This window comes from Pipistrellus kuhlii, unplaced genomic scaffold (genome assembly GCF_014108245.1).
Source record: "Pipistrellus kuhlii isolate mPipKuh1 unplaced genomic scaffold, mPipKuh1.p scaffold_m20_p_3, whole genome shotgun sequence".
NCBI lineage: Eukaryota > Metazoa > Chordata > Mammalia > Chiroptera > Vespertilionidae > Pipistrellus > Pipistrellus kuhlii.
The window spans coordinates 103,608,363-103,623,622 of NW_023425529.1; the positions used below are offsets into that span (position 1 = coordinate 103,608,363).

General features: G+C 43.5%; 1 protein-coding gene and 1 pseudogene across 7 annotated transcripts in view; one reads left to right on the forward strand and one right to left on the reverse strand.

The window, feature by feature from the left end:
• LRCH1 (leucine rich repeats and calponin homology domain containing 1) overlaps nt 1-8,106 on the reverse strand; it is a 187,213-nt gene extending 179,107 nt beyond the window's left edge. For 6 of the 7 annotated variants that reach the window (XM_036455307.2, XM_036455304.2, XM_045588623.1 and 3 more), the window contains exon 1: nt 7,618-8,106. In XM_036455307.2, coding sequence (XP_036311200.1) covers nt 7,618-7,936 — 319 coding nt within the window. In that variant the 5' untranslated portion in view covers nt 7,937-8,106. The remainder of the gene's footprint in view (nt 1-7,617) is intronic. The other variant, XM_045588622.1, reaches the window with a different exon arrangement.
• A 4,172-nt stretch (nt 8,107-12,278) lies between these two features.
• LOC118728609 lies at nt 12,279-13,885 on the forward strand (annotated as a pseudogene).
• The last annotated feature ends 1,375 nt before the right edge of the window (nt 13,886-15,260 follow it).

The following is a 15,260-nucleotide window of genomic DNA, read 5'->3' on the forward strand; positions in this document are numbered from 1 at the left end:
GATGAAGGTCAAACCTTGAATGTTCTTTATAAACTGGCACAGAACAAAACTTTACATTCTATGGCCTATAATTGTATATTATATTCTGGAAACATGAGTAGCATGCTCCTGCCTTTTCAATAAAGAGCAGTCTACCATGCAAACAATGATCCGAGCAGTCTGTCTGTGGAGACGGTTCCCACCGCACACAGACCAGTGGAAGAGCACATCTGAACATGATTCCCAGCCACCACATAGTATAATACATATTGTCTAACCTGTTCTAAACGTTTTTACTTTAGAAGTCTTTACATCTTAACAAGAAGGAAATTAAACCTATCAGAAGAAAAATATAATATTAGGGTGAAAAAGGATATGACCCATCACTTGTTAATGGAGAAGTATTTTGAATACATGTAATGAAAATAGGCATTAATATGGTAGTGACTACAATAAATGATAGTTACAGCAGTAACTAATAAATTTAATAGCAGAAAACAATTTGAAACTAGGTATAACTTTTTAAGTATGTGATTTCAAAAGTGTCATTCCATTTGTAATGAAAAATACTTATGGCCAAGATTATGGAACAAAACATGTTTTTCAAAACAAAGAGATTTCTCTTTATCAAGCCCTATGTGAATTCCAATGACTAAAAGAGTCCTAATATCCCAAGGACTCCACTGCTATAGAATGGTACTGGAATGGGGAAGTCAGCCTTCAGTACATAAGCCTGCCGACATACCTCCCAGAAGATTCTCTGACTGTGTACAGACATTTGAGAGAGCTAGCTCAGACTAAGGCTTTAGTCCCACAGGCTGACAAATCCCAGGCCTGTGGGCCATGTCCAAATAAAGGGTGTATACTCTGCTACCCATTACACAGTGATAGTCAGATGGGAGGATCTGACCATAGGCATAATTGTTCTCTCACTAATTCATTTACCGACCTCAGTCTCAGGTTCTCACAACTTTCCAACCACAGAATCTTCATAGGCACCTCTATCCAAACTCTCTTCATCCTACAAAACCTAACCCAAATCCCACCTGCGCTATGATGAAAGTCTTTCCTAGCCAGCTTAACTGAAATGGCCTTTTCCTCTGAATTTTTCAGACAGTCTATCTGTGGTATTTGGCATCTCATCTTGATCTGTCTGGAGGTTCCCATGGCTTTCTAGAACTGTTTGCTTCTCCTGTATTCCTGTATTGTCTTACACTCTGCATCAACTACCATCCTCTTCACTTGCATATGCAGGACCTCATTGAATCTTTTTATGCTTCAATACTATATTCCTGCCTCCATAAGCTCTTCATTTCCCATTTAGTCTTATCTGCTTCCAGCCCTCTCACAAAGATATTGCTAATGATATACTCCACCCTCTCCCTAATGAAACCAATTTTCAACAATTGTTCTGCACATCAAATCCTAGGACTTTCTTTTATTTTCTAGAACCTTCTGCAATCAACCTGAGACAGACATGTTCTTTTTTTACTCATTCTGTTCAATCTGCTTTATTTTAATCATGCAAACACCCTTTTGAACTTCTCCATCCCAAAATGACACTACTTGATAAATCTAAGAGGAAAAAAACACACATTTTCTTTCCTTATGCACATACTAGAGGCCCAGTGCACAAAATTCATGCACAGGTAGGATCCCTAGTGGCTGTTGGTTGCTGGCCAGGGCCTTCGTTCTGGGCTTCCCCATAGAGGTCAGTGCGCGTCATAGCAAGTGGTCAAATTCCCAGTTGGTCGAACTCCTGAGGGGAAACTTTGCATATTTGGTATATATTATATATATATGTTGGTGAAATACTTTTTAACAGGCTCAATATTATGCTTTTTTATATTTATTACTAGTCATCATTTGTGTTGTTGTTGTTACAAGCCATTCATGTCACCTTTAATACAATGCAGCATGTATATTTCTAAAAACAAAGACATTATATCTATATTATAACTCTTCCTACTCATCCTAAAAATAAATTTGTTCATTATCTCCCAACCCTCTCCAAGTAGAATGAAAACTGTAAGAATGGATATGGGGATTCTCCATTCGTCACTGCTGTATGCCTGGTGCCTAGAACAGTGCCTGGCACTCAGTGGTGATTGGTGGGTATTTATGGAATGAATGCTATTTCACTGAATCCCCAGATTCTGCTCCTTCCACCTTTTCCCTGCTTAATAGGAATACAGAAAAAAAAAAAAAATGTAAATACTAAAGTGAAATTGTCCAAGTCCAATCACCAGTTCACCATCTAAATTGGGGGATGATCTTGAGCATATTACTTGACTTCTCCTAATAGAAATCTCCCTGCTGTAAATGATGCTATGAATAGGCTTCCAGAGAGGACTGAGAGGAATAATGCAGATAGCACAGTGCACACACCAAATGCTGATCACGGCTCATTGTTCACACTTCTCCCATTCAGCCAGTGTCACCTGCATCACCAAACCTGAGTGGATCAGCCTTTCTTCCTCCCTCTCACCTGCAAAAAGACCAGACCCTGACAACAAAATTACTTTAAATCAAAACAAGTAACTCAACGGGCTCAAAGTGAGAGTCCGAGTTCTTTCCCTATGAAAAATGTGTTTGCATTTGAATGACTTACTTTAGACATCTACTGAGTGGCCCAGAGCCTCTATGTTGCTGTGTTTACATCTTCTATTCAGATGAGCTGCATGGTCCAAGAGAGCAGAGAGCTGTACTCTGCATAGGTGGCTGCCAGAAGAGGTACTTTTACAAGGTAGAAACCAAATGGCCTGCATTGTACAACTGGACAGTGAGGAAAATATTTCTATGTCATTCCTATCTTATAAAATTTTTCAAAAAGTACTCTTTAATCTTAGGTCTTTAAGGACCTTCATATGCCATTCTGATTTTAAAAGATATTTTGTAGACTAAATATTAATCTAGGAGGAACCACTATCTTTATTATATATGCTACTACTCATACTATCCATTCACACAGTGCAAACTGAAGGTAATTTTAACTCTTGCTTTATTTTGATTTTTGTTCTTCCAAATAAGGAAAAGTGCTCAGTAAAGGTCTTTAGAACAAAGGACAGAATAGAATACATTTGGTTTTCAGACTCATCAAAAAAAAAAAAAAGATGTCTCAAATAAATCAGAAATTAAGGAGGTAAATAATTGACACCAGAGAAATACAAAGGATTATAAGAAAAAATACAAATATTGTAAGTATGTATCAATAAATTGGACAATGTGGAAGAAATGAGTAAATTCCTCAAAACAAACAATCTTCCAAGACTGAATCAAGAAGAAACGGAAAATCTGAACAGACTGATGACTATCAAAGAAATCAAATCAGTAATAAAAAAAAACTCCCAACAAACTAAAGTCCTGGACCAGATGCCTTCACAGGTGAAATTTACCAAACCTCAAAGATGAGTTAACATCTATCCTTCTCAAACTACTCAAAAACAATTCAAGTGAAGGGAAGGCTCCCAAAATCATCTTATGAGGTCACCATTACCCTGATTCCAAAATCATACAAAGATCCTATATAATAAAAGCTTCATATGATAAGTGTCCGATCATCTGGTTGGCTGTTCAACCAAAGTGTATATGCTAATGATATGCTAAGGCCCCTCAACCGCTCACTATGACATGTACTGACCACCAGAGGGCAGACACTCTGAACGGTAGGAGTTGCTGGGGTCTGGTGCATCGGGACTGAGCGACATGGGCCGGACCCACCCTGGAGTGCTTCATGGTCCCTCCCCAACCTGATCATGCATGGGTGGGGTCCCTCGGCCTGGCCTGTGCCTTCTCACAATCTGGGACCCCTCAGGGGATGTCAGAGAGCGGTTTCAGCCCAATCCCACAGGCCAGGCCGAGGAACCCCACTGTTGCATAAATTCATATACCGGGCCTCTAATATTACAAAAAAAGAAAATTATAGGCCAATATCCCTGGTGTAGATTATAAAATCCTCAACAAAATATTAGCAAACCAAATTCAGCAATATATTTAAAAGATCATACATCATGATTATGTGAGATTTATTCATGGGATGCAAGTTTGGTTCAATATCTACAAATCAATTAACGTATACTCCCCCTAAACAAAATGAAAGATAAAAAGCACATGATTATATTAATAGAAACAGAAAAAGCATTTGACAAAATCCAGTATTCATTTATGATAAAGACTCTCAGCCAAGTGGGGACAAAAAAAGACCATATAGTACGATATAACAAACCCACAGTTAACATGATACTCAGCAGGAAAAGCTAAAAGCTTTTACCTTAAGATCAGGAACAAGAAAAGGATGTCCACTTTCACCATTTTTATTCAACATAGTATTGGAAGTCCTAGTCACAGCAATCAGACAATAAAAAATAAAAAATAAAAGGCATCCCATAATACCAAAACACTAATTTTAAAAGAAGTATGTGCATTATGTTCATTGCAGCATTATTTACATTAGCAAACCAAAGTGCTCATAGGGTGCAACAGATGATTAGATAAAGAAGATATGGTACACATATATTGATACAAATGAATTTTACTCAGCCATAAAAAGGAATGAAATCTGACCATTTGTGAGACTGAGCTAGAGGATATAATGCTAAGTGAAATAAGTCAGACAGAGAAACACATGTGACTTCACTTATATATATAGAATCTAAAGAATATAATACACAAAACAAAAACAGCCTCAGATACTGAGAACAAACTGATGGTTGCCAGATGGGAGGGGGGTTTTGGTTTAGGTGACAAGGGTGAAGGGATTAAGAAGTACAAATTGGTAATTACAAAACAGTCACAGAGATGTAAAGTACTGCATAGGAAATATAGCCAAGAACATTGTAATAACTGCGTATGGTGCCAGGTGGGTACTAGACTTTATAGATTATGTAAATGTCTAACCACGATGCTGTACACCTGAAACTAATATAAAATGATACCAAGTGTTGCCCTAGCTTAGGGGTGTCGAACTCAATCAGAGAAGGGGCCAAAATCTAAAATCCAGCCTAAATCGCGGGCCAAATGGTTTACTGAACAGTCATAAACTGTCATTGTGATGGAAACGCAGCGGAGTGCAGTGATGACAGCGCGGTGCGGGCCACATTGCAAGGCCTGGCGGGACGGATTTGGCCCGAGGGCCTTGTGTTTGACACATGTGCCCTAGCTGGTTTGGCTCAGTGGATAGGGCATCAGACTGTGGACTGAAGGGTCCCAGGTTTGATTCTGGTCAAGGGTCCATGCCTGGGTTGCAGGCTCAATCCCCAGTAGGGGGTGTGCAGGAGGTAGCCAATCAATGATTCTCTCTCGTCATTGATGTTTCCATCTCTCCCTCTCCCTTCCTCTCTAAGGAAGTCAATAAAAACATATTTTAAAATAATAATAATACTTTGAGAAATAGAAAGTAATATATACGTGTACATATATGGCATATATATATATATATATATATATATATATATATTACTACATATTTGGTTTACACCCAGCTGTAGACCTGAGGCAAAGATATTTTGCAGAAGCAAATCTTTAACATGTTCAGATATTTACATATAAATATTCTTTTTTTAATATATCTTTATTAATTTTGTACAGAGAGGAAGGGAGAGAGACAGAGAGTTAGAAACATCAATGAGAGAGAGTCATCGATCAGCTGCCTCTTGCACACCCCCTACTGGGGATATGCCCGCAACCCAGGTACATGCCCTTGACCGGAACCGAACCCGGGACCTCTCAGTCCCCAAGCCGACGCTCTATCCATTGAGCCAAACCGGTTTTGGCCACATATAAATATTCTTAATCTTTATTGGATTGTGGTAAATTTCTACAAACTACTATTATTAATATTGAATTTTTTATGTGAGTTACCATGAAGCCTCTTAGTTTAACTCATTAGAATTTTCTGAGGTTTGAAACATGCAAATGAGGTTCACAATTAAAAACTTGTAAAACTCACAACCTAAGTTCACCACAAGCAAGCAAAAAAGAAATACAGGAATATTTGTAAGCATTTACCACACATAGCCAGTTCTTAATGTAAAGATGTTGTCCCTCCTTTTAAAAGCATAGGTTTTCTCAAAGAAATGCCAACACAACAGTTTACCCTACTTTGGAAATAAACGGCAGCATAACTGAAGTAGAGGAACAACTTTCAAACCCCCTACTGAAGGTACAAGCACATGCTTATTATTATTGGTCATGCCAGCTCCATTTTCTGCAGTCATAATTAACCCTTCCATAGTTCATGTACACTCTATGGCAAAAAGTAGAACTTAACAGATTTTTTTCAAGTTAATGATTCAGGCAATTCTTGGAATAACTTCCACTTGAGAAAATGTAACTAAGAGATCCTATCAAGAGACTCCCCAGCTGTTGACAGCTCAACTCTGGAAATTCCCTCCTTTTTTGCCTATTCCCGACTGTCCCTAAATCCAAATTACAAAGTTTAATGACCCTGAAGAGCCCTGTTTGCCTCCACTGAGCTCAGAATTCTGTCTGACTATTCACTGGGACTCTCCACAGATGTTTATTGAATTAAAGGGAGAAAAAAGGGCATTGGAAACCTAGCTCCAAAAGCCCAGTGCTTGTTTGCCTGAAGGAACCGCTTTCCCCACAAGAGGAAACGGGAGATCTGGAGCTGAGAGTCCCTCCTGAACCCAGGGGTCCTAACCCTGGGCTCAGAGGTGATGACAGCCAGGTCTGGGCAGCGGTTCCCGAATGGGCACTGGGAACTGGTGGGCTGGGCGCTTGCCAAGATGGAAACACTCCCGCAGGGAGCTGAGCCGGATGGTAGGAAACCAAGTCAGTTCTGTGGGGATCCCAAGGCCCCAGTCGCGTTCACCGCCCCATTCCTGTTTATAGATCCCAGCCAAGGAACTCCGACGACCAAAGAGAAAGCAGAGGTCTCAGAAATATGTCAACACATGACATAACTTGAAAAAGCTGGCTGCTCATTGGCGCGAGTTATAACTTGCCTGGCTCACACAGGAAAACAGGCTCGCTTTAATTACTTTTCTTTTAATATGCTCTGCAGCGAAGATCGCGTTACAGAAACCGAGGTGGCTCGGGCGGTGGGAGCCGCACCGCGGGCGGCTCGCTGAGGGCCGGAATCAGAGCCGACCCCCGCGCGGGGACCGCGGACTCGGATTCACCGCAATCGCGGCGGCTCCGTCGGCGAGTCCGCAGGAAGAGGAAGCCGGGCGCCGCCGCCCGCAGCACCCGGCGGCCCGGCCCGAGGGCCCGCGGCACCGCGCGACGTCCGCGGGTCGGCGGAGGGCGGCCACCTTTGTCTGGGCTTCCCCGCCGGGAGGGCGACGCCTCCCCGCCCGCAGGGCTCGCCCGGCTCCCCGGCGCGGACGCGGCGCTCGGGCTCCCGGTCCCAGCGCCGAGCCCCCCCACCCCCGCTGCGCCTCCCCAGCCTGGCGACCACGGCCCAGGCGCGGCCGCCCCGGTGGGGAAGCCGGCGACCAAAACGCAAGCCGGCTCCCCCGGGTGCTCCGCCCGCCGCCGGGCGGGGCGGGGTCCCCGCGCCCCTCCTCGGAGGAGCCCGGGCGCGGACCCCGGCCAGGCGGCAGCTCCATCGGCGCCGGTCCGGGAGGCATGACAGCAGGCGGCACCCACCCGCCGGCCGCCCCCGGCCTCGCTCACCTGCCCGCACCGTGTCCGAGAGGTCGTGCCCGGGCGCCGCGGTCCGGGGGAACTCCTTCAGTTTCCGGGCGCTGAGGTTCAGGCCCCCCGAGTGCGCGGCTTCCTCCAGCGCGCGCTCCAGCCCCCGGGCCAAGGGCAGGTTGAAGCCGCAGCCGCCCGCAGCCCCGCCGCCGGCCCCGGGCCCTCCGAGGTGCTGGTGGTGGGGGTGGTGGGGGTGGTGGGGGTGGTGGTGGGGGTGGTGGGGGTGGGGGTGGGGGTGCAGAGTAGACGCCGAGAGGGCAGGGACGAAAGGTTGGGGTTCGCTTCCCGGCGTCGCCATCTTCACACGGCCCCCGCCCCCACCCGCTCGCCGCTCAGCGGGGGGTCGAGGCTTCGCCCCGAGACGGGAGGCGCCGGTGCCGAGTCCCCGCGGGGTCCGCGCCGGGAGCCGGGGCGCGGGAGGCGGCGCGGCGGGCGCAGAGCCGGGCGGACGGAGCGGCGGCGGCGGCCCGGCGGTTCCTGTCCCGGGGCGGCGGCGGCGGCGGCGGCGCGCATGTGTCTCCGCCCCCCGCGCCCTCCCGCCTCCCGCTGCTCCCTCCCCCGCCCGAGCTGTCAGCGCGGCCCGAGACTTCCCACCGGCGGCCCCGGCCCCGCTGCTCCCGCCCCGCAGTCCCGGGCCGGAGGAGAGTGAGCGCCTGTGCAGGTCATTGTCATTGTCGGTTAGACCCCAACTCCTCTGGCTTTCTTTTTGCCGCCCGGCGGCAGTGTCGGGATAGGGGACAAAAGATTTTAGAGGTCTGAGAGGACCGGGACCGGCAATGAATGTGCATTGAAATACAGTGAGGTCACGGGGAGCTGGGAGGTTATCTGAGTTGTGCGAATTATTCCGGCTCTTTGACCCAGAGTCCATCCGGAGACCGTTTTCCACGGCGCTGTTAGGCCAACAGGCAACCCCTGGCATTTGAGTTCTACAATGAGCCAGGCTCTGGTCTAGGCGGTCTACATCTCATTAATTCAGGTGCCCCAGGAACAGAAGAAAAATGTGTGTTTCTCCTCCTCTCCCCCCAATCTACAGAGGAAATTAAGAAATTTGTATAAGGTAACCCAGACACTTAGAAGTGGATCTGAATTCCAGATTGCCCTCCTGCCTGTATACTCCCAGGCCCCACCAGGGGTAGGGAACCTTTTTTTGTGCCAAGGGCCATTAGATATTTATAACATGACTCGGGGCCGTACAAAATTATCAACCTAAAAATTAGTCTGCTATATTTGGTCAAACATTTAATGAACTTATCCCTAATGTCTTGGCAGAGCCAGGCCAAATGATTTCACCGGCCTACTCTCCTCCCCTCCCCCTCCCCCAGACATTCCCCATCCCTGCAGGGAGGACAGGTTTCCTGAGTGATGATAGAAAACTGCAGACCCAGTAACGAAAGACTTTCAAAATGAGGGCAGTTTTTATGGTGGATACATTATTACATGAGGGAGAACAGCTGCCTATGGCTGACTGAGCCCCAGAATTGGAAGGTGCAGGGAGAGGTTAGAGAGCCAGTGATCCCAGCAAGCCAATAACACAGCGACAGGTTGCGTCTTTGCACAGATACATTAATGTTCTCCTGCGTCTCCTTTTCCTTGATCTGTGGAGCATGGAAACTGACATGTCTGCTTGCAAATAAATTCACGTTTGCTCAGATCAAGGCTGGCACACACAGACCAGCTAGAAAGTTGATCAAGTTTCAGCTCCAACTCCTTAGGGCAGTGATTTTTATTTTTATTTATTTATTTTTGCCTTGTAATCATTTATTCGTTTATTATTAATATTGCTTTAATTCTTTATTGTTTAAAGTATTACATATAGTGTTACATATGTTTTCCCCCCAACCCCCATTGACCTCTCCCCAGCCAACCCCATCCCCCTAGTGTCTGGTTCCATTGGTTATGCTTATATGCATGCATGCAAGTCCCTTGATTGATCTCTTACCACCACCACCACCACCACCACCCCACCCAACCCCGCCTTCCCTCTGAAGTTTGGCAGTCTGTTCAATGCTTCTCTGTCTCGATCTATTTTTGTTCACAAGTTTATGTTGTTCATTATATTCCACAAATGAGTGAGATCATGTGATATTTATATTTCTCTGACTGGCTTATTTCACTTAGCATAATGCTCTCTAAGTCCATCCATACTGTTGCAAGTGATAAGAGTTCTTTCTTTTTTACAGCTGCATAGTATTTCATTGTGTAGATGTACTACAGGTTTTTAATCCACTCATCTGCTGATGGGCACTTTGGCTATTTCCAAATCTTGGCCATTGTAAATTGTGCTGCTATGAACATAGGGGTTCATATGTCCTTTCTGATTGGAGTTTATGATTTCTTGGGGTATATTCCTAGAAGTGGTATTACTGGGTCAAATGGCAGTTCCATTTTTAACTTTTTTTGAGGAAACTCCATACTGTTCTCCACAGTGGCTGCACCAGTCTGCATTCCCACCAGCAGTGCACGAGGGTTCCTTTTTCTCTGCATCCTCGCCAGCACATGTTGTTTGTCAATTTGTTGATGATAGCCATTCTGACAGGTGTGAAATGGCACCTCATTGTTGTTTTGATTTGCATTTCTGGGATGATTAGTGACTTTGAGCATGTTTTCATATGTTTCTTGGCCTTCTGTATGTCCACTTTCAAAAAGTGTCTATTTAAGTTCTTTGCCTGTTTTTGATTGGATTATTTATCTTCCTTTTGTTAGGATGTATGAGTTTCCTACCAACTTTGGAGACTAGGCCTCTAGGGCAGTGATTTTTAACTGTTGTGCCCTAAGAAGTTTTAAAACGTGCAATACCTGATTAGTCAGAGGCACTGACCTCTTTTCCCTTATATTATCAATAAAATTTTTAAAATTACAACAGCCAGCATAAGAATAACTGTCTGTTATGAATGAATCAAAATTATACCTATTTTTTGTCAGATTGGCAAAAAATATATATTTTTGGTGTGCCACAGAATTTTATAATTAGTTTATGTGCCATGAGATGAAAATGGTTGAAAAGTCACTGCTCTGGGGCCTTTATTTGTGCTCCATACCCAAAGCTTGACTTTCGTTGTAAATTACTTGGCTAGGGGAAATGAAGATGTGGGTCAAGTAGAAAATATACAACCCAGGGAGTAGGGGAGCCTGTCTTTTAAGTGGTGATGCAGAAAGATGATGGTCCAAGCAGAAGTCTGGAACTGTGACTTCATGGACTCTGCACTAAGGATGGCATGATTTTTGTCACTTGCATTGACTGTGTGCATAGTTGCACTTGTTCCTGCCGGATTCTAGGCGGAGTGAAAGTCTAATCTTGGAGGAGACAAGCGCCACCTGCTGGAACCTCTTTCCAAATCTCCTCTCTCACTAATCCCTTTTTTTCACTCAGCCTCTCAGTCTTTAAAAAACAAAACAAAACAAAAAAAACAGGCTTAATGGTAATGATGACCATAATAACAAATGTAAGTTTACTTACATAACTTATAAGAAATAAGCTACCTCCCCCTTTCTTCTCTGTTTGTTAGTGTTTTTTTTTTTGTTTGTTTGTTTTTTGGGGTTTTTTTTTTCCAAAAGGGAAGTGAGGAACAAAGAGAGACAGAAAATTTGTTCAAATGAAAACCTTCAGCTAAAGCCAGGTGGTAGTTTTGTGAGCTGTTTGTAAGCTGTACCTGAATAAGTCTGTCAGACTGCAGTTGTAGTTCAGACCACAAATTGTGGTGATGCATTATATAGGACATAATGTTTTTCTAAAAACAGATCACCAATTCTTTTTCAGAGGAAATAATGGAAGGTGAGGACATGCTTTTTAACAAACATTCAGTTAAATATATTAAGTTGACCTAATCAATATAGCTTGCTTTACCTTCTACAGATTATTAAAGAATGAAGTCCTTGAGAGAGAGACCTGTTCATCTTTACTACTGCCTCTCCCCATTTCAAAATCTAGAGAAGTACGCTGTACACAATGAATATTTGTAATTCAGCATTGTACAATAGACCAAGTATTCTACATGTTGTCATTTGTTGCTATAACTTTCAAATGAGGTCCCTGAATAAAGGAGTTTTTCCTTAAAATGAAGGAGAATATTTGATCCTTGAAACTGATTTCAGTTATTTCTAAATATTCAAGAAACTCAACAAGCCATTTTTGTTGTCTTGCTTCTTCACTTTATTTTTTTCAATAAGATGGACATCTCTGTGTGTGTTTTTTTAATACCCTTTTACTTCTTCTGAATAAGTTACCCTCTTCTTGCTCTACCCTCCCTACTCTATACATATACAATATATAGTCATCTGGGAGCAGTCATGCTACATTGACCAAACTGGCTGTCTTGGTTGGTCCAGAAATGGACTTCTAACAGATCACCCAGAGGATCCTGATGGTTTTCAGTCCCTAGATTCTGACCATTCCTGACTCATTTCTTGGTTGCTATGAGATATCCAGTATATTTATAATACATTCTGATGTTTGCTTAAGTCAATTTTATTTATTTTTCTGTCAATGCAACCAAGAGTTCTAAATAACATATTCAATTTACCATATTTTGACCTTTATTTCCCCTTGTTTTCCTATATAGGCTCATTTTGGAATGTCCAAAAAATCTTTTTTTTTTAATTTTCTCACATTTATTTATATCTCCAAGAATGAACAAACCCATGAGCATGACCTTCTGACCTACAAACTGAGTGTGAAACAACTGATTGTTGGTGTTAACAAAATTGATTCCACTGAGCTGCCCTATAGCCAGAAGAGATACAAGGAAATTGTAAAGAATTCAGCACCTACATTAAGAAAATTGTCCGTGACCCTAACACAGTAGCATTCATGCCAACTTCTGGTTGGAATGATGAGAACATGCTAGAGCCAAGTGCTAGCATGCCTTGGATGGAAAGCCACCCGTAAAGATGGCAATGTCAGTGGAACCACGCTGCTTGAGTTGCTTTCTACCACCAACTCGTCCAACTGACAAGCCCCTGTGTCTGCCCCTCCAGGATGTCTACAAAATCAGTGATGTTGATACTGTCCCTGTGGGCTGAGGGGAGACTGGTGTTCTCAAACCTGGCATGGTGGTCACCTTTCTCTAGTAAACATTACAACTGAAGTAAATTCTGTTGAAATGCAGCATGAAGCTGTGAGTGAAGCTCTTCCGGGGGACAATGTGGGCTTCAATGTCAATAACGTGTCTGTCAAAGATGTTTGTCGTGGCAGTGTGGCTGGTGACAGCAAAAATGACCCACCAATGGAAGCAGCTGGCTTCACAGCTTAGGTGATTATTCTGAACTTTAGGACCTAAAGCCTACAGGCCAACTCAGTGCTGGATGTGCACCTGTGCTGGATTGTCACACGGCTCATATTGGCTGCAAATTTTCTGAGCTGAAAAGATTGATTGTCGTTCTGGGAAGAAGCTGGAAGAGGGCCCTAAGTGTTTGAAATCTGGTGATGCTGCCATCGTCAATATGGTTCCTGGCAAGGCCATGTGTACTGACAGCTTCTCTGACTGCCCTCCTCTGGGCTGTTTTGCTATTTGTAACACGAGACAGACAGCTGCTGTGGGTGTCATCAAAGCGGTGGACAAGAAGGCAGCTGGAGATGGCTAAGTCACCAAGTCTGCCCAGAAAGCTCAGAAGGCTAAATGAATATTATCCCCTGTACCTGCCACACCAGACTTAGTCAGTGGTGGATGAACGGTCTCAGAACTGTTTATCTCTCTTGGCCACTTAAGTTTAATAGTAAAAGACTGGTTAATGACTACAATGCATCATAAAACTCTCAGAAGGAAAGGAGAATGTTTTGTGGACTATTTGTGGGGTGTTTTTGTTGTTGGTTTTTTGTGTTTGTGTGTGTGTGTGTGTTATTAGTTTTTAAAATCAATACTTTTTAATGGAAATGACTTGACCAAAAATCTCTCACACAATTCTGAGATCCAGTCAAAGTTTAATGAGAAAAAAAAAGATGGTATGCTGAAATGTATACCATCTGCTGAGAGCAGAATTGGAAGTAGGATATAGGGAGATTATGAACATTTTTAAACTTTAAAAACAACAACTCCATTGTAATTAGAAATATTCCATCTTTGACTTTCAGCCCTAACTAGCAAATTACCCTATTACTGAATTCTAGATTCTGCCAACAACTGATGTTTTTCCTCTTGGGTATGTCTCATTTGTTTATAGTCCAGTGGATTTGCAAAATCCAACATGTCTAAAAACATATAGCTTGTTGTTTAAGATTTTAAAAAGTAATAAACTTGCTTCTAATAAAAGACCAGTCCTCTTCTAAATCTCTGTGTAGACAGGGCCACATCTCAGTTTACTCATAGCCAGCCATGACCTCAGCTGGGGAGGCCTCGGGAATCTTTTCTAAACTTCCTCATTCTTCAGGTTGGGAAACTGAAATAAATGCATGAAGGTGAATTACCCAATGTTAGTCAGCTGGCCAGTGCAGAATGATGACTAGAACTCAGGTCTCCATTTCCTATCTATTGTGTTCTCCTTATCCCTCATGAGAACAGAAACCACAGACTATGCCAAAGCCTTCCATATTTGGACATCCTGTCCTCCCATCAGTGTAATTCATTTGCTTTTTCCTGGGTATGAATTTATTAAAGGGAGATCATCTAGGATGCTTACTTACAGAGGTGATGTTGGGTAAGGACTGTCATGAGAGCTGGTCCAAGGTACCTGAGATGGCCTAGCTACTTGTCTCTGGAACAGGACAGACAGGGTGCCCTGTGCCAGTGGAGGGGTGATGTAAGTATGCAAAGACCGGGGAAATCCAAGGCTGTGATTATTCAGTATCTATTCTGTTATGATTAGAAAGGTTGGGCTTCCTTGGCCTCCATACCAGTAGCTACAAAATATTCTGGGGGTTGCAGATCCTTTCAGGTTCTTTGGCAAGAGATACACTCTCTTGCTAGGAAAAAAAAAAAAAAAAAACCACCACCAAAAACACAGAACATTACTAGTAAATCCTACACACACTAAATTGTATATAATTTCAAAGGCATTAGAGATGCTCTGAACCTTTAAGGGCTGATCAGCATTATCTAATCAATTCTGAGTCTGAACAAACATTCCTATTGAAAAAAAAAATCAAGTAATTTTTTCCATGAGACTATCTCAGAAACATTGTTTTATATACAGCAAGTTTTTCTTTTTCCCAAACCCCTGATATTTTCCTTGGGCACAGAGGGACTTGTGTGGCATTAGAACTGTCTTCAGCATATAAGGAGAGTTGAAGGGTAGCTGAGATCATGCTGACGGTAAAGATTCCTCTATGCTGACCTTGGGCCCCTGTGTATAACACTGAATTCCTCTCCAGGCTTCCATAGCCACACACCAGCTTTGATCCACCCCCAGCCTGTCCCAATCTCCTCCCACAGGCCAGGTTAGATTATTCACGTGTGTTCGGGCTCTTTCCGGCATTTCTACCATCTGACCTATTTTAGCAACAGGATATGGGAACCCACTTAAGGGTTGGTGCAATGACTGCCCTCATGAAAACCAGAGTGTGGCTCACTTCCCAGTGATGCAAGGCAACTCTTTTGCATGAGTCTACAATTAGAACACAGATGACTGGGGTTCCTCCCACTGTGGGCTGAGTTGGTGGTTAATACATATGTGTTTGAGTTACCTTTAAG